The sequence below is a fragment of the Watersipora subatra genome, chromosome 10 (assembly GCF_963576615.1).
Source record: "Watersipora subatra chromosome 10, tzWatSuba1.1, whole genome shotgun sequence".
NCBI lineage: Eukaryota > Metazoa > Bryozoa > Gymnolaemata > Cheilostomatida > Watersiporidae > Watersipora > Watersipora subatra.
In genome coordinates, this window is record NC_088717.1 from 28,004,119 (window position 1) to 28,023,255 (window position 19,137).

At 36.6% G+C, this 19,137-nt stretch overlaps 1 protein-coding gene across 1 annotated transcript in view; it reads right to left on the reverse strand.

Moving 5' to 3' along the window:
- The window catches only part of LOC137405844 (phosphatidylinositol 3,4,5-trisphosphate 5-phosphatase 2-like), a 61,648-nt gene that overhangs the window by 8,696 nt on the left and 33,815 nt on the right, over positions 1 to 19,137 (reverse strand). The window contains exons 18-24 of the mRNA XM_068092265.1: positions 15,891 to 15,960; positions 12,621 to 12,700; positions 6,854 to 7,041; positions 5,606 to 5,691; positions 4,599 to 4,859; positions 3,742 to 3,824; positions 3,457 to 3,573 (exon numbers count right to left, since the gene is read on the reverse strand). Coding sequence (XP_067948366.1) covers positions 3,457 to 3,573; positions 3,742 to 3,824; positions 4,599 to 4,859; positions 5,606 to 5,691; positions 6,854 to 7,041; positions 12,621 to 12,700; positions 15,891 to 15,960 — 885 coding nt within the window. The remainder of the gene's footprint in view (positions 1 to 3,456; positions 3,574 to 3,741; positions 3,825 to 4,598; positions 4,860 to 5,605; positions 5,692 to 6,853; positions 7,042 to 12,620; positions 12,701 to 15,890; positions 15,961 to 19,137) is intronic.

The following is a 19,137-nucleotide window of genomic DNA, read 5'->3' on the forward strand; positions in this document are numbered from 1 at the left end:
CCACTCTATATGTCTATACCACTCTCTATGTCTATACCACTCTATATGTCTATACCACTCTATATGTCTATACCACTCTATATGTCTATACCACTCTATATGTCTATACAACTCTATGTGTCTATACCACTCTATATGTCTATACCACTCTATATGTCTATACCACTCTATATGTCTATACCACTCTATATATCTATACCACTCTATATGTCTATACCACTCTATATGTCTATACCACTCTATATGTCTATACCACTCTATATGTCTATACCACTCTATATATCTATACCACTCTATATGTCTATACCACTCTATATGTCTATACCACTCTATATATCTATACCACTCTATATGTCTATACCACTCTATATGTCTATACCACTCTATATGTCTATACCACTCTATATGTCTATACCACTCTATATATCTATACCACTCTATATGTCTATACCACTCTATATATCTATACCACTCTATATGTCTATACCACTCTATATGTCTATACCACTCTATATATCTATACCACTCTATATGTCTATACCACTCTATATATCTATACCACTCTATATATCTATACCACTCTATATGTCTATACCACTCTATATATCTATACCACTCTATATGTCTATACCACTCTATATATCTATACCACTCTATATGTCTATACAATGTTTTTGCCTTACGATGCCAACACTGAAACGAATTAAAATCATATAGCAAATAATTTTTTATTGTAATCGTAGCAAAACAGACTTTATTTAGCCATTACTTGCTAGCTATTTCACATTTACATTTGAAAACCTTTACAGTTGTTATATTTTTTCTCTTAATTTACTTCAACAAAACACATTTTTTATGATATGAAGTTTGAAAGTTAAAATGGTAACTGTTGTTATATGTTAAATAAAAATAAATTTTCTGCATGGAAGATTTTTTTAATCAACTAGACAGCTCCAGGAATTCAGCTAGTTTTTACTATAATAAGAGTCATGTCCGTTCGTCCACAGCCATTTACTATAATAAGAGCCATTGTTGGAGGTTGGAGGCACTCGAGATTAGGCATAAAATTGACTTTAAAACTATACAACACTGGGACAAGGTACACCAGGTCCTATTCACACCGAATGACTAAAGAAATTTAATTTCCATTTGATAGTAGAGCAGCCACACTTGTAACTTACTAGCTTGTAATAGTTGTGATGTAATACATCGTAATTTCTGACAAGCTTCTATAAAACATATACGTACTAGTGAAAGCAATGAGTTGCTCTGAACAGGTTTTCAACAAATATTAATTAAACCCAAATTAAAGCTAATTTTCTCGCTCACAATAATTCCTACAGATAGCATACTTTTTATAATTATCTGCCATAGTTTTAAAAAAAATTTAAAACTGTTTTTAAGAACATTTCCTGTCAGTGAGGTTTTCACATCAGCAATGCTTTGAAGGCATATGGTGCTTTAAATATGGTATTCTTTTACGATTCATGCTTTGTGCACAAGAAATGTAATTTATTGCTGCCAAGTTACGTTAAACTGTCGCAAAATTCATCATTCAGCCAACAAAACATGACATCAAAACATAAATAATTTAAAATGTGTTATTTTTTCCTAATGAAAAAGGCATCGTATTGAATACCGGATTGAATACCAATGACAATTCACCACAGGATGCCATGATTAGTATCACGTGTTCAACTATTTACTGTAACTGCCCGATGGGATGGTTGCGATATAGGAGGTCATAAGGTCATTTACCAACATCATTGTCTTGATTTCTCATTGCTTACAAAACGTTCTTGAGTATGAAACTAGCCAATCATGTCACTGATGTCCTTATTTAGTTCAGTGTGTAATTGAGTCTGCTTAAGTATTTAATAGCTTTGAATCTGCGAGGTCATCCAGAGGACAAATAACATATGGGTCGCGATCAAAGACACCATGGCTAAGTCGCAAATCACGAAGTTGAGTTATCCGATTTTGAAGCTGCACTAAATGAATTTCTAATATTGGTAACGATTTTTGTAACACGTGCAACTGGACCGATCACAGAGTGATCTTTTTGAATCTGAAGTCAGTTTAGCCAATAGAAGTTTTTAACCATCGGAAAAAAAACCTTGAAGCCGTTGCTATGCTAAACTGGAATCGAATAAAAAAGTAATTGTTTCTTTTTTTGCTGATTTTATAGATAACTCTGACATTTTGGACACTCATTATGAGTAATTTGGTATCCAACTGATGTCAAAAGCAGTAAAAGTAAAGGGAATGACGATGATATTTTCTTAACGATTCTTATAAGATTATTACAATATTTAATTATAAGAATAATTATTCGATGTTATAAGATTATTATAAGATTTAGTTATAAGAATAATCATTCGAATTTACAAGATCGAAGTATATAGTGATCGATGGTGGGCAATATGTTACTGTTATTATTTTTGTAAAGATTTTGTTGATGAAACTGCGGCTGTGCCCAATATTGCGGTACTGCCAAGCCGTTTTTAATATCTGCAAAATTAAATAATACATTTTATTATAGATATACAGCTATTTCTATGACAACCAGCTAAAATCTGTTTAAATCTATAAATTCAGCATAATGTTTTGGATACAAATACAGAAATCTAGATAAATATCACAACTTTTTGATATTGGGTGCTATGATGTTTTGAAATGTAAACAAAATTGTGAGTTGGTTTTCGTTTCTCAAACTTTAACACCAATTTTCTCAGAAATATGTTTTCGCAATAATGGTAAACATGCATTAAGTTTATCAACCATAAAGTCTGCTGTAATTAAGCTAAAATCAAAATTTTTTTTGCAAAGTAACTGAGAATGTTCTCCTTCTGCTAGTGTAAATAACTCTAAATCTCACACACTCGACTTAACCATGGTTTCTGATATCATGACCCATATATTACAGATAAAAATGTAAAATGTGGTAAGATGTTCTACAATACATAGTTGGAGCACAAAAACTGTTGCAAACAATATTTAAAACAATTTAGCAATGGCGTTGATGAAAGCTGTTACTTGACGCTTGTAGAACCTGTCTATTGTATAGCATCAAGTGAAACATAAAACAGTTGAAACAACTTAGAAATGACCACCTTATCACCAATAGTCATTATAGTTCTACAAAATATTTCTCCTCCTTATTTTGTTTTATTTCATCAAAAGATATGAAAACAGAAAAACAACAAAAGAAATAATGATGAGGCCGAAACTGCGCAGTAGCATTGCTAGTCAAGGCCCTGTGCCACAAGTTAACAGCGGTCAGTCAGAAACTATTTAGTCACCGCTCAACATCCAACATTCAACATCCAACTTGTATCATTGTCACACAGACTATAGTGAACTCAGCTACCACATACATCTTCTGACAACCGCCAAAACACTCTAACCCGTTATGCATTAGTTCTCAAAACTGCTGCTATGGTTGAGTGCACTAACCTCTGAAGCAGTCAATGAGTCCAGCATCCTTACAGGTACCTTGGGCCGCGCTGTCTCAGGCCTCACGGCAGCGCTTGGCATGGTAACATCAGCAGATTCTGCTTCCTCGTACAAATCCTGTTGTGGATATAAGACAAGTCAATGTCAAGCGTATAACAGATCAATAATCATACAGAAGTATGAATTAGATGCCAATCATAAATACACTGCCAACGCTGGCGTGTCTCATCAGAGCATCTGATTTTAGAATTACTGGCCATAAGCATAGGCTAGTATTGAACAAACCTCAGATTCTGTACAGGATGTGTGAGTCAACCCATCTGTTGAGCTAACAAAGGCAGGCACCATTTTTTCAACATTATAATACTCTACAATAGAGTGAGAGGTTATGCAGACATACAAATTCTAACAATATATAATCTATAATAGAGTTTGAGAGGCTATAATAGACATTACAACACTCTATAAGGAAATGAAACCACATGATGTATAGATTAAAAACAAGTGACTAAACCGACAAAAAGCAATTTTATTTCTACAATACTGAGTCCACAACCCAAGTTACTTACCCCAAGAGCAACTAGTCAACCAACAATTCAGCTCCAAATAAGCAGTTAAAAGTAGATAAGCAGTAGATAAGGAGTAGATAAAGAGTGGATAAGAAGTTTATTAGGAGGAGATAAGAAGTAGATAAGGAGTAGATAAAGAGTGAATTAGGAGTACTAGATAAGGAGTGGATAAGGAGTGGATTAGGAGTAGATAAGGAGTAGATTAGGAGTGGATAAGAAGTTTATTAGGAGGAGATAAGAAGTAGATTAGGAGTAGATAAGGAGTAGATAAAGAGTGAATTAGGAGTAGATAAGGAGTGGATAAGGAGTGGATTAGGAGTAGATAAAGAGTGCATAAGGAGTAGATAAGAAGCAGATAAGGAGTGGATTAAGAGTAGATAAGGAGTGGATTATGAGTAGATAAGGAGTGGATAAGGAGTGGATTAGGAGTAGATAAGGAGTGAATTAGGAGTAGATAAGGAGTGGATTAGGAGTCGATAGGAGTAGATAAGGAGTGGATTAGGAGTAGATCAGGAGTGGATTAGTAGATAAGGAGTAGATAGTTACTCAATGACTGTAGACCAGAACACACACCTGATACTTTTGTATTATAGTACTCTGATGACTGCTTGCCATCCTTGGCAGGAAGTTCAACAGGAGGTATGTCATACACATGCGTTTGGGGGACGGGTAGAAGACCCCTCGCCGTGACGCCGCTGTTCTGCTCGCTAGCGACAAGCGACATTGGCTTACTTTTAATTCGAGGGGTTGTGTCTGATGGTATATTATGAGTCGTATCGTCATCCCATGAGAGGCCAGAGAGTGGTGAGGCATAAACATCATTGACAATGATGTCTAAAAATTAGTTAAAACAAGTGTACAGCGGAAATAAATAAATTAGGTAGCAAATTGGCTGGGAATTAGTTCGAAGTATGTCAATAAATCAGCTTTCACACTTTTTCCATTTTGATTTCATAGAACTTTGTCTCATCCATGACTTATTAAATAGATGCCAGCATCATCTTCATCCATTGAAATTCCACCCTAGTTACTTACGTCAGATAGCTGGCAAAACGACCTGATCTTAGCATCCTAGAACTTAAACTACAACCCCATCACATTAAAGTCAGTTGAATATATAGGAAAACTCAGATGAAACACCTTTTTGTCACATAAAACTGGCGAAACTTTAAGAAAGTAATAGAGAATGTAACAGTCAAGAGTATTAACAAGAGCATTTTTGACAAACTGTCCTTGAAGTAGCAACTTTCCAAAAGGTATTTTCGGCATCCTGCCTTGTAAAGAATACAAAACCAGAACGAATGCATCTACGAATTCTAAAACAAGGTCAACTCAGAATGGTGAGGGCTGATAGCTGTCCTATGAATTACCATAAATATGATCTTGTGTGTGTCTGTGTGTCTGTATGTCTGTATCATCTATTAAGACTATTTATTGAGGCAGCTCTCTGCTTCAATAACTCGATATTGTCATCACCTCATTTGGCATCCTCATCGCCATAAATAGCTATACATAACAGTCCGGCCTGTAAGCCACAAAACTTTGTAGCAAATATCACAACCTCTGATGTTCATACTCACTGGCATTTAATCCCTTCTTTGAACGAGGGTAGTTTTGTGGCACGGCTGAGGAGGCATGACCCTTAAGTATCGCTTTCATGACACCCCTAAAACAATGGCATACAAGAAGTGAGCAAAGGCTAACAATAATAATGGGCATCAAGTAAAGATTTTGAAGCAGTGGATGGTACGAATGAGCATCAGCGCAGACAATAGCTAAGCAGAAGACATGATCAAAAAGTGTGACGATGAACCAAAATGAATAGTAGCCTTGGAAAATAACCAAGTGGAAAAAAACCACATGTAACCACTTTTAAAGGTTGACTTGCAACAAAATTTACATTACAGTTATTTGGTATCATAAGATTCACCATGTCTTACTCTGTTGTGTTGTAGGTGCACAATATACGGGAATGTGATTACAAGCTCTTAAAAGCTCAAAAACGAACAGTTAATCCCAGCCACACGAGACCGCCGTAGTTTGGATTCTCTTTTCCAAAACGGCTCAAATGGGACGTAGTTGTTACAGGAAGGTTTTTGTTTACACTTTCATGCAACCTCATTCGTCGAAATATTTTCACAAATATACTTTACGCATTCAATAAACCATGTCTATTGTTCTTACGCGTCTGTTTTATCATCATTGTAATACTGTCACTTTTAGCACTGATATCTTATAACTTACCGTAAAAAATCGTTCAACTTTTTATCCTTAGCTCGAAGTAGTACATATCATTGTCTGATAATCATGACAAGCCTGTTGGTTACCTATGATAATCGAAAAGTGCTGCAAAAATTATTTGCGAAGTATTGGGTCACATGATCAGATTACGACTTGACTATTTGATCAAGCCGAAACAAAACTGTAAAGTAGCGAGCATCTATATTTGATACGGGGTCTTCGGTAAAACCCGAAGTGTTTGTCATAAATTAGTGCTATGATAAGTTTTATATTGAGCTTTTTATTGGCCTTTCAATTCACATGAGAACATCATGTGACAAGATACTAATAAAATGTAATAACTACGTCAGAGAAATAAAGAGATTCCAATCTACGGCGGCTTTTTGTTTTTGAGCTTTTAAGGGCTTGTAATCACATTTCCATGAATCTGGCACCTACAACACAACAGAGTATGACATGGTGAGTCTTTTGATACCAAATAACTGTAATGTGAATTTTGTTGCAAGTCAACCTTTAAGTATACAGATCAACAAAGTGGGTGAATAGAGTCACGTGTAACCACTGTTAACACAGCCTTAGTAACCAACTTGATGCTTCCAGCCCTGCCTCCAAGGTTTGTCAAGACGCAATCAAATTTGCACTCCCCGCGACTGCGGAATATGGGTAAAAGAGAGACAGCGGTGTCTCCTACAACAACCCCATCAACTGTTGACTTGACTGCAAGGAGCACATGTTGTGTCTCCAGGTACGAGCTGTCACTGAATGTTGGTCTCAGCTAAAATAAACATTCTTTGTGGACCAGAGTTGATATGACATGCCTCTATCTACTGTATAAACAGCAAAAAATTTGTCTGTATATTTGTGTGTGTATTTGTCCACCTTATAGAGCGGTCTTTCCTTTTTTTGATTCGGTCATACAAAGTGAACTGAATTAATATGAGTAGTAAAATTAAATTAGTAGTGAATATTAGTAGAAAACTATTAAAATTTACTACTCATTAAATGATTTAATAAGCAGTAAATTACATGTAACAATTAATATTTACTGTCAACGGGTACAGGGAAGGTCACATGAACGTTTGTTTCTTCCGGTCACTGGGAAAACCGTTTCCGCATCAAAAATTACCTACTAAATTTCTACTTCAAAAAGGTAAATACTTCTCATTCAATGTTGTATTGTCTATGAATTGCCACACCTCCACTACTTAAAAATGTTGGGTTTGCCACTGTTTGTGATAGTTAGTATGTTCATTTTCTTCCGCAGTTGAGTTACTTTTACTTTTTTCCAGCAATGAGAACTACAGCTACCACAGAACTTGCACGGGTACTCCGAGCGTTGCGATAGGCAACGGTGAGAAAAAAGAGAGCAGGGTATATTACAAAAAAGCAAACCATCCCATTCACTTTTAGAAATGCTTTTAGTAGCAGTTCTGGCCTGTTCTAGCCATAGCCGTGTTTGCTCAGCAGTTTCTGGTCGGCAAAAAGGCTATCATGTTGGCGCTGTGTTTTATTATTGTAAGGTGCTAATGCTGTATCTGCCTTGACATCATACTGTCTGTGCTGCTATACAGCTGTTATACAGCTGTGCTGTTTATCAGCACAACCACAATACTGCTGCACTGTTTGTATATACCATGTCAAAACACAAGCTATAGCTGAAGAACTGGTGAGCCATGATTAGTGTTTCAAGCATGTAAAGGCCTCCATTCAATAAATGCTGGCCATAGCTAAGCAGTGCAATAGCAAAATATTTTGTGGAATTTCTTAACGCTTCTACTTCCGTAGACGCATTTATGCGTTTTCTATGGTCGACTGCCATAGATGCATTTTTGCGACTTTCCCAGCAATTGTGTAATAACTTAATTTATTATTCGTTGACAACATAACCAACGATCTTTAGGGTTTTTATGATAGTGACTGTGTTGTCCGAAGATTTCTTTATAAAATTAGCCTAAAATAACGAAACAATTTTAAATCTTTGTTAGGGAAATGTCAAAACAAACATTTTTTGTGTAAGTTTTGTTTTGTAAGTGCCTCTCGAGTTAGAAAACAAATAATTGCTCATGTTGACAACATTATAGCCGATTTAGACTTTTATGATTACACATATAATTACAATAGCATCACTGACTATGATGATGGTGAAAGTAATGGTTTTGTAAGAATAAGCAACATTGTAGAGGATCGTTTTAGCTTCGCAGCGATTGTAGCTTCATATCTCTTTATCAATGCACAAAGTATAAATACATTGAATTTTTTGCATAACAGTGTTTGTTAACATGTTGGCAAAATAAAATATACAACAAAAACGTTTTAAATAAAGTTTTAAATTGAAAAAAATATTGTATACATATCATGAAGCAGTATCAGAACTTTTCAGTAAAATGGCTGTCAGTAGGCCGATAGCTAAATTTGTACATGGACGACAGTGAAAGGGTTAAAAGATGCCAACATTTTTCAATACTGCCATTTTGGAGAACTTCAGTTTGCATAGCAACGTCAATTTCATTATCAGTTCTCTGTACAAAAATAGGACAACTCCAACTTGAGTGGTTTGAAACTGATGCATTGTAAACTAGCTGTAAAACACATTGTATATTTTCATTGTTCTCCCCAACATTATTGACATGTATGATTGCATATTTGTATGCATAGTCTGATCAGCGCAACAATTTCAGTAGACTGCATATTTGGAGTTGCTTTACAGTATGAAAGACAACTCTCAATGAGCCTCTTGCTGTACGTGAATCTGTTCCCGTGGACGGGTCATACTGCTAGTTCTATATAAAATCACTAAGGCTGGCAACAAAAGCTCCACATATAAATACCAGCTCACTAAACATTAGTGCAAAGGCTTGTCTTTAAAAGACCGAATTGTAACCTCACCAGCTCTTAAAGGCGATAGACAATAATAATCTATATTCTATTCTATACATATATATATTTCTATATATCTATATATATATATACTTCTCAAAGTCCGTGTGTTGGAAATCCGTGTGTTGGAAATCCGGCTATAGCTATTATTAGAACAGCTGAGTTGGACAACAATACAGACTCAGTCATGGCTTACTGTCATTGGAAGCCTAACCTTATTAACTAGCTTAGTGGAGTTTTCCATTGGCAATATGCCAGGCTACTAGCTTGAGAGGTACAGTTGTTTGACAAAGTTTTAAAAACTTTGCAGTTGTTTTTATTTTTCTCTTAATTTATTTCAACTACACGACATACTTCTCTCGTGATATGTACTTTGAAAGTTATAATGGCAAATGTCGTTATATGTTAAGTACAAACCAACTTTCTGTCCAAAGACTCCTCTATTACACGGGCAACGCCGGGTAGCACAGCTAGTATAATATATAATAGATAGACAATAACAATAATAACAAACAATAACATAATATACTGTGGTAACTTTACTATGTCATGACTTGTGTCTTCTGGTCCACTTTTTTTACTTGATCGTACAGATGCTGCCAACGTCGCACTTTTACAGCAGTTAGAACCATAATTTTTGTGAAAACAGAGCAAAAATGGTAAAAACAATAAGCTGCTTTCTATATTTATAAGAGTTGAACATGGAAATTTAGCCTGTAGTCTTTTGTAATATTTAAACCAAATTGATAATAAACCAACTCAAAATAGATTGGGTCTTCATAAACATTGGTGGCTTCAGACACAATGCACCAGTGATATTGCATTGCTTGTAATGCTAAAGACTCAATGCACCGGTGATATTGCATTGCTTGTAATGCTAAAGACTCAATGCACCGGTGATATTACATTGCATGTAATGCTAGACTCAATGCACTGGTGATATTGCATTGCTTGTAATGCTAAAGACTCAATGCACTGGTGATATAGCATTGCTTGTAATGCTAAAGACTCAATGCACCGGTGATATTGCATTGCTTGTAATGTTAAAGACTCAATGCACCGGTGATATTGCATTGCTTGTAATGCTAAAGACTCAATGCACCGGTGATATTGCATTGCTTGTAATGCTAAAGACTCAATGCACTGGTGATATTGCATTGCTTGTAATGCTAAAGACTCAATGCACCGGTGATATTGCATTGCTTGTAATGCTAAAGACTCAATGCACCGGTGATATTGCATTGCTTGTAATGCTAAAGACTCAATGCACCGGTGATATTGCATTGCTTGTAATGCTAAAGACTCAATGCACCGGTGATATTGCATTGCTTGTAATGCTAAAGACTCAATGCACCGGTGATATTACATTGCATGTAATGCTAGACTCAATGCACTGGTGATATTGCATTGCTTGTAATGCTAAAGACTCAATGCACTGGTGATATAGCATTGCTTGTAATGCTAAAGACTCAATGCACCGGTGATATTGCATTGCTTGTAATGTTAAAGACTCAATGCACCGGTGATATTGCATTGCTTGTAATGCTAAAGACTCAATGCACTGGTGATATTGCATTGCTTGTAATGCTAAAGACTCAATGCACTGGTGATATTGCATTGCTTGTAATGCTAAAGACACAATGCACCGGTGATATAGCATTGCTTGTAATGCTAAAGACTCAATGCACCAGTGATATTGCATTGCTTGTAATGCTAAAGACTCAATGCACCAGTGATATTGCATTGCTTGTAATGCTAAAAACTCAATGCACTGATGATATTGCATTGCTTGTAATGCTAAAGAGGGCACACGGCATGGAATTTTTAGTAACAAAAGTGCACATGATTGCAATAGTATGATGATTTGTTTTGGTGATGAAAATCAGGCTAACTTAGACTAAGCTCTATGAAAACCAAAAATAAAAAAATAATGAAAAGGGAAATAGGTTAAGCATGTGGTTGCATCAAGAAGTTGCATAATGAAATTAAAACTAATAAAAGGCCAAAACATCAGCTAAAATTGGATGTCATTTTTGTCTTCGTAGACTAACCCTGTCCAAAGATATATGCGTTTGAATGAGGCCATCTTTTAAAAAGCTCGGATTCCAGCTGGTGCTTCATTCGTGACGTAACGAGTGATATATCTGAAACAAGTCCATGAGCGATAAATATAAAATCGCTACATTAGCCAATCATCAGCACGAAATTCTTATATAGGTCGTAATAAATGTTATCCCTCGAGAAACGCGTTGTCTGTGATCTCGAAGCTAGGGATTTTGCTCTATTATCAGATCGCATGGACATCGATATTTACTAAATTAATTAACATCATTACTTTAATGAATTACTCGATCGACACGTTTTATTGACGAATGACAGAATTGTAAAAATGCTTCCAGTTACTGCGAAGGTGACTCTGAGTTTTCTGAGCATCAACTGTTTAATGTTTGAGACAGACAGCTTATAGTTAGAGCTGACAGGTGTCAGCAGCGTTATGCTACAGAGGAAGATAGGAGAAAGGAGGTAAATTTATCGTTTACTTTGAGTCTCCTATAGATATACTGTTGTGTTTACATTCAGATTATATTTCCCTGTTTGAGGCTATAATGTAATTTCCTGTGCGCGCATGCAAGATACGGATGCACAGGGAGTTATTGATGGTTTCTTTTTAATCCACAGCATCTAGCAGTACAATGGCTTAGATTGATGAATATACTAAAGGTAATGATTTTAGTACTCATGAATACATTTACTAATTAATAGAATTAAAACTTTTTGCTATCACCAATCATCGTTTTATAATTTTTTATCGTTTCACCTAGCTATATTAGCTTCAAATTTTCTTCGACAGTTTTAGATAGCAAATTAGATTTATGATTAGACTTTAAATGTTCACTTCTCACTTATAGAAAGTGAGGAAAATCGATTGACCAATGCACATCTTCAACTTCCAGAACAAAAGCTTCGAATCGTTGGCTTGGCATACTTATGCTTTTGTTAAACATTTATTTATTTTTAAAATCACACTCGTAATCTATCTAGCTCCCAATTTGAAAGCACACACTGTGTGAGTATAACACACACTGCGTGAGTACAACACACACTGCGGGAGTACAACACACACCGGGTGAGTACAGCACACACCGCGTGAGTACAGCACACACCGCGTGAGTACAGCACACACTGCGTGAGTACAACAAACACTGTGTGAGTACAACACACACTGCGTGAGTACAGCACACACTGCGTGAGTACAACAAACACTGTGTGAGTACAACACACACTGCGTGAGTACAGCACACACTGCATGAGTACAACACACACTGTGTGAGTACAACACAGACTGTGTGAAAAAAGGCTTCTGCATGAAGAAGACACCATAGTTGAACCTTGGCATCAACTCAATTTAAAAAGGTGAGTGAAGAAGAATAGAAACAGCTTGAAGATAACAAAAGTTGTGCCTAACTACCATCTCACCACAAGAGTTCCGTCCCACTCTACGGAGTCTTTGCCTTCAGCCACTGTAGTTGAGGTGGCTCTATGACTCTCACAGGGCGCTGCAACAACAACTATCTGTTAGCACTCACAGGGCGCTGCAACAACAACTATCTGTTAGCACTCACAGGGCGCTGCAACAACAACTATCTGTTAGCACTCACAGGGCGCTGCAACAACAACTATCTGTTAGCACTCACAGGGCGCTGCAACAACAACTATCTGTTAGCACTCACAGGGCGCTGCAACAACAACTATCTGTTAGCACTCACAGGGCGCTGCAACAACAACTATCTGTTAGCACAGAAAGCACCGAAGATGAGAGTTGCAGTGCTGCAAACTAAAGAGCAGGCCTTGCAGACGAACACTCAAATGTAAAGCGTAAACGAATGTCTGAGCTGCATATTTAAAAAGTGACAAATATAACAAGCAAATCAAGTTAATGTCACTGACATAAGACATCTCCAGGGAACCAAGGATGGTAACAAATGTTATGGATGATCTCCATAAATAGTGTGGCCTCTAACTATCATCAGCCTCAAAACATATACACATACATACATGTATATGACCAAGACGCAATAATATCTGGAGTTGTGTGTCCATGAGCAAATGCGTGCGCTATACTAAACGAGTAGATAAAAAGACATTTGATTTTTGACTGTAACGAATTTTACAAAGTTTCATCAAACAAAATATCTTTCATGTCTAGCTTTACTAATATCGTCTTGTTTCAACTCTGGTTTTCTACCACAAGAACCTAATAGTGTCAAAGGTAAATTTGTGTTTGTTAGATAAAACCATCGCTTTGTAAAGCTCTTTCTTATACGAAATATTTTAAAATATGGCATTAAAGTCAGCAATAGAAAACTTGTGATATCAACACACAATAAAGTAACTATTGGGCATATGTTAATTGAAAGAAAAGTATTCAACTTTTACCTTTCTAGCAGAGTTACAAAATTCTTTACGCCTTCACCTAAGTGATGCGATCTAGGTTATATGCCTTCACACTAGTGATGCTATCTAGGTCACATGCCTTCACACTAGTGATGCTATCTAGGTTATATGCCTTCACACTAGTGATGCTATCTAGGTCACATGCCTTCACACTAGTGATGCTATCTAGGTTATATGCCTTCACACTAGTGATGCTATATAGGTCACATGCCTTCACACTAGTGATGCTATCTAGTTTACATGCCTTCACACTAGTGATGCTATCTAGGTTATATGCCTTCACACTAGTGATGCTATCTAAGTCGCATGCCTTCACACTAGTGATGCTATCTAGGTCACACGCCATCACACTAACGATCTTATCTAGGTTACATGCCTTGACACTAGTGATGCTATCTAGTTCACATGCCTTCAGACTAGTGATGCTATCTAGTTCACATGCCTTCACACTAGTGATGCTATCTAGGTTACATACCTTCACACTAGTGATGCTATCTAGGTCATATGCCTTAACACTAGTGATGCTATCTAGTTCACATGCCTTCAGACTAGTGATGCTATCTAGTTCACATGCCTTCACACAAGTGATGCTATCTACATGTAGGTCATATGCCTTCACGCCAGTGATGCTAACTAGGTCATATGCCTTCACGCCAGTGATGCTATCTAGGTCATATGCCTTCGCACTAGTGATATATTTTGAGATGAACAGCCAACATAATCCATGAGCAGCCAACATATTCGTTCCAAGCTACGATGAAGTTGATGATCGCACCTGTTAGCATCTTGATTGGCTGTTTGCTAACTGCATTGGATCCAATTTCGACAGTTTTGAAGATTGGTATCCATTCATATTCACAAGCATGGCAAAGAACTATGCTCGTGATGAATTGCATAATCAGATAATTAAAAGATAACAAAAGTACCCGAGATATCACAAATGCAATTTCGTAAGTTATAATTGCTTGTTGGTTAGCGATCACCTACACATCACATCGTCCTACAGCTAATCGCTCATAGTGTGTACACTAGTGCTGGGCATGAGTACTACTTGGTCAACGGGTTTAAACCCGCCCCCTTCTGTCCGGGTTTTTCGAGTATCGGGTAGCTAGTAGTGCTAGGCTCAGGTATTTCTTTGCCTACAGGTTTTCGGGTATCGAGTTTGTTGATATGGATTTTATGTTTAAATTTTCTAAACAGATATATCTTCAAATTGACAAAGCAATTATATTTCTTTTCAATTTATTTATCATTTTTCAGTTTTTATCGACTGACATTCGTACTCACAGCGTTAACAGGCGGATTGTTAAACAGTCAATATAGTCAGGGGCCACAGGGAATTTTTATGTCAACAGGTGGCAGAAGATAGGGTCTATGGTAGCTTAATACTTAAGCATGTTCTATGGACCTCTCTGATTTTTTGTAGATGGTGCTCCAAATCTCATAAAAACTTTACATTATCGGCTTTTTCTGTTAGTAAGGCTTGTTGGCTTAGTAAAACTTGGTTATAATGAATTATGTAATCCATAATAGCTAGCTGTGGTAATCAATTTAAACAGAGTTATTAAATTTTCACTGCTACTACCAACGCTAATGACAGTTTCTAACAAGGCGATAGCGGAAACAAACTAAGGACCTATGTGTTATCGGTGAAAGCAAACACGCGCCATATTAAAATAGGCATAGATTTGTTTACGAAGCCGATTTGGCTAATTGCGCAAATAAAATTTGATTTAAGTATTAAATTTTCTACTTACCTTTCAATGGCAAGTAATCGCTGCTTGACTACAATATATCCGGTAGGTATGGTAAATAAGGTATGAGATGCTTTATTCTATCTATTAAATTAAAGACTGTTATACCCCATTGTCGCGCCTCCTTAGCAAAAATGACACAGAAATGCCATGTGGCCCCAGACTAAGAGCGCAGGGTGCAATAGACCGAGTTTTTGTTCACACTACCCGACGGATCCGTGTACTAAAACCCGAACTCGAAAGTCAAAACCCGAACCCGAAGGACCGGAATACTCGAAATCTCTATTACCCGATACTCGAGAGAAGATACACCCGCGAGTTCAACGAGTATTACTACCCTTGCCCAGCACTAGTGTACACCTCGGTGATGACATAAAAATAGCTAATCGTTGCAGTCTATTGCACAGCTAAACGTCGATTTGAGCGATAGTGTGCATGAGCCTTAAGAGTGATTAACGTATAATAACTAAGAGTGTAGAATCTATAGTAAATGCTGAGAAGGTACCAGAATCAGCAGTGGTTCATATTCCATACATACCCTCTAGACACGGTCCCATTATTGACACACTGTAGTCAGTCTGTCTTTCACCAAACTGGTTCATCATCAGCTGCAATTCAAGGCTATGGTCATCAAAGATAATCAAAGGCTCAATGGCTCCATGCTTAACAACTGCCTTAAATTCACAAGATTTTATTAAACTATCTGAGACTACCTGAAAATCTAAGATGAATATATTTTTTGCCTGGGCCAAGAAAAATATAGATTTTTTAACTATGTCACTGTTGAAAATAAATAGAAAAGTAACACAACTCCTTTGGCCGGAGTTTTCTAGAGTAATTTCCAATTCAAGAAAAAATTGTTAATGACAATGAAAAAAAAGCCGGACAGACTCCCACTCAGCAGTCTGGCCGGCTGTAGCCCCCCGTTGGGCTGAGAGAGAGAGAGAGAGAGAGAGAGAAAAAGAGAGGGCTTGACTCCATCATGTCGAGAAGAGAGAGGAACGACCGGAGTTATGTCGAAACTATGACTCTTGTACTAGAAAAGTTCATAAAAGTCAAATGTACTGAGTCATAGCAAAGCCATTAGAAGCAGTTAATCAAACGTTATACCGTGCTTCAGAAGAAAGTGAATCTGGTGAGAAAAGTGTGAAGATGACACTGACATTATTTCAAGACATGACCACTTTATGAAAACAATGAGCACGAATCATGTGAAAAATGTAGCCTTAGATAGGTTCAAATAGCTAACAAGTCACGGATAACCTGAAGAATGTAGCCTTAGATAGGTTCAAATAGCTAACAAGTCGCGGATAACCCGAAAAATGTAGCCTTAGATAGGTTCAAATAGCTAACAAGTCGCGGATAACCTGAAAAGGTAAGTTTTAATCCGCAGAATTTCAGAAATAATCAAAATGGAATACAACAAAACCAACAAGTAGTACAGCATACCTCTACTAGTGTAAATGTTTCTGATTTGCAGGCATTTGCACTGGTGTTCTGTTTATAGCATTTTACAAAAATTTATGTAACAAGCTGTGAGCATTATGCAACTGTTTGGTGCAGATCTGTTTGTGGTCTGCCTGATTGACTTAGTGCTTCTCTGGTTATTGTCTTGTCTGGTGTGTGTTTTGGACAGGATTGGATTGGGCTCATGGGGCCAGTTTTGTTGACCAATGGAACGTGACTCTCTGGTGTACTGACACATTTTAAAGATGCGGTTGCGTCAAAAAATCCGATTTAATGAAATTAAGACCCATAAAAGGCTAAAACATCAGCTACAAGTTGATGCCATTTTTGTCTTTGTAGACCAACCCTGTCTAGAGATATATGCGTTTGAATGAGGCCCTCTTTTAAAAAGCTCATGTTCCAGCGGGTGCTTCTTTCGTGACGTCACAAGCAATATATCTGAAAAAAAACCACGAGCGATAAATATGAGGTCGCTTCCTTAGCCAATCATAAGCGCAAAATTTTTATATAGGCCGTAATAAATGTTATCACTCGTAAAACGTGTTGTCTGTGATCTCAAATTTTGGGATTTTACTTTATTATTACATCGCATGGACATCGATATTTACTAGATTAATTAGCATAGTTACTTTAATGAATTACTCGATCAACACGTTTTATTGGTGAACAACATACATGTATTTGTAAAATTGCTGTAAAGTTACTGCGAAGGTGACTCCGAGTTTTCTTGGCATCAGGTAGATAAAGTTCTACGGAGGAAGATTGGAGAATGGAGGTAAATTTATCTTTTACTTTGAGTCTCCTATAGAGTTTCCTGTTGAGTTTACATTCAGATTATATTTCCCTGTTTGAGGCTAAAATGTAATTTCCTGCGCGTGCGAGATACGTATGTACAGTGAGTTCTTGACGGCTTCTTTTTAATCTTTAGCATCTAGCTATACAACGGCTTAGATTGATGAATATACTAAAGGTAATATTTTAGTAGTCATTAATATATGTACTAATTAATAAAATTATAACTTTTTGCTATCACTAATCATCGTTTTATATTTTTTTATCGGTTCACCTAGCTACATTTGCTTTAAATTTTTTGCGGCAGCTTTATCTAGTAAATTAGATTTATGATTTGACATTAGATGTTCACTTTTCACTTGTAGAAAGTGAAGAAAATCGATTGATCAATGCAAATCTTTAATTTCCAGAACCAAAGCTTCGAATCGTTGGCTTGGCATACTTGTGCCTTTGTTAAACGTTTATTCGTTTTTAAAATTACACTCGCAATCTATTTAACTCCCAATTTGAAAGCTTTCAATAGATACGCTTTAGAATGACATATCTATGAATGACATATATTTATTGCATTTGTTTTACTGATTACAGAATGTTTATGTCGTCCCACCAGCCGAAGCAGCTTTGTCAGTGTGGAAACTGCCATAAAGGGGAAAGAGAGACTTGAATGTGTGCTGCATAAACCATGATGTTTTGTTTGAGTTTGTTGCAGTAGATGGATTTGTCTTATTGTATCAGCTAAAACTATGTGAGTGGCCACGACTTGATGAATATTTTTAATAAAAGCTTTATGCCGAGATGAAAATATTTTTGCTTGTAAAAATTATATAATAAAATAATATTGTTGAAGATAATGCAAAACATGATTTGCAGAATATTGTAGTGAATTGGATATGGTATATGGATGTCCGCAGAACTGGAGAATGTGAGTTCAAATTCAGTTTGCAGCAGACTTCTCATCCTTAAAACTCTATCCCTATGTATATTATTTTCAAAGACGCGGCTTGCTTACTTACGGTAGTAAGAAACTAGTAGTCGGTGTAGGCAATGATATACAGCCCTGCCCCAAAGATAGGCGATGGACATAAGGTGGGCGAGACTTATGGGAGGCTGTATATCGTAGTATGGGTAGCGGCGGAACTGTGCTGATACAAAGACCTTATTCTACAAAGTTAGCTTGACAGAATTACCGTAGACCGGTAGAATTGGTAGTCGGTACCCAAATGTTTACACAACATTTGGAGAAAGTGAGTAGAACAAATTTTCAATTTTCATTATTTGATGCCTTTGAAACGTTCATAATAATGCATCAGTAGCTGGATTTAAAATTTTATTCTAGCCAACATGAGCAAATACAAAATAAGATATATGATAATAGAACTAGACTTTTATTGCAAATAGCCGATGTGAATACGAGAGATAGAGACAGGTTGTATAACGCGTGACATCATTTTGGGCAAGTCTTTTTTCGATTTTAATCTTCAAATATCTTGGCAATGAGATCGCGTAACCCAACAAACAACATATCA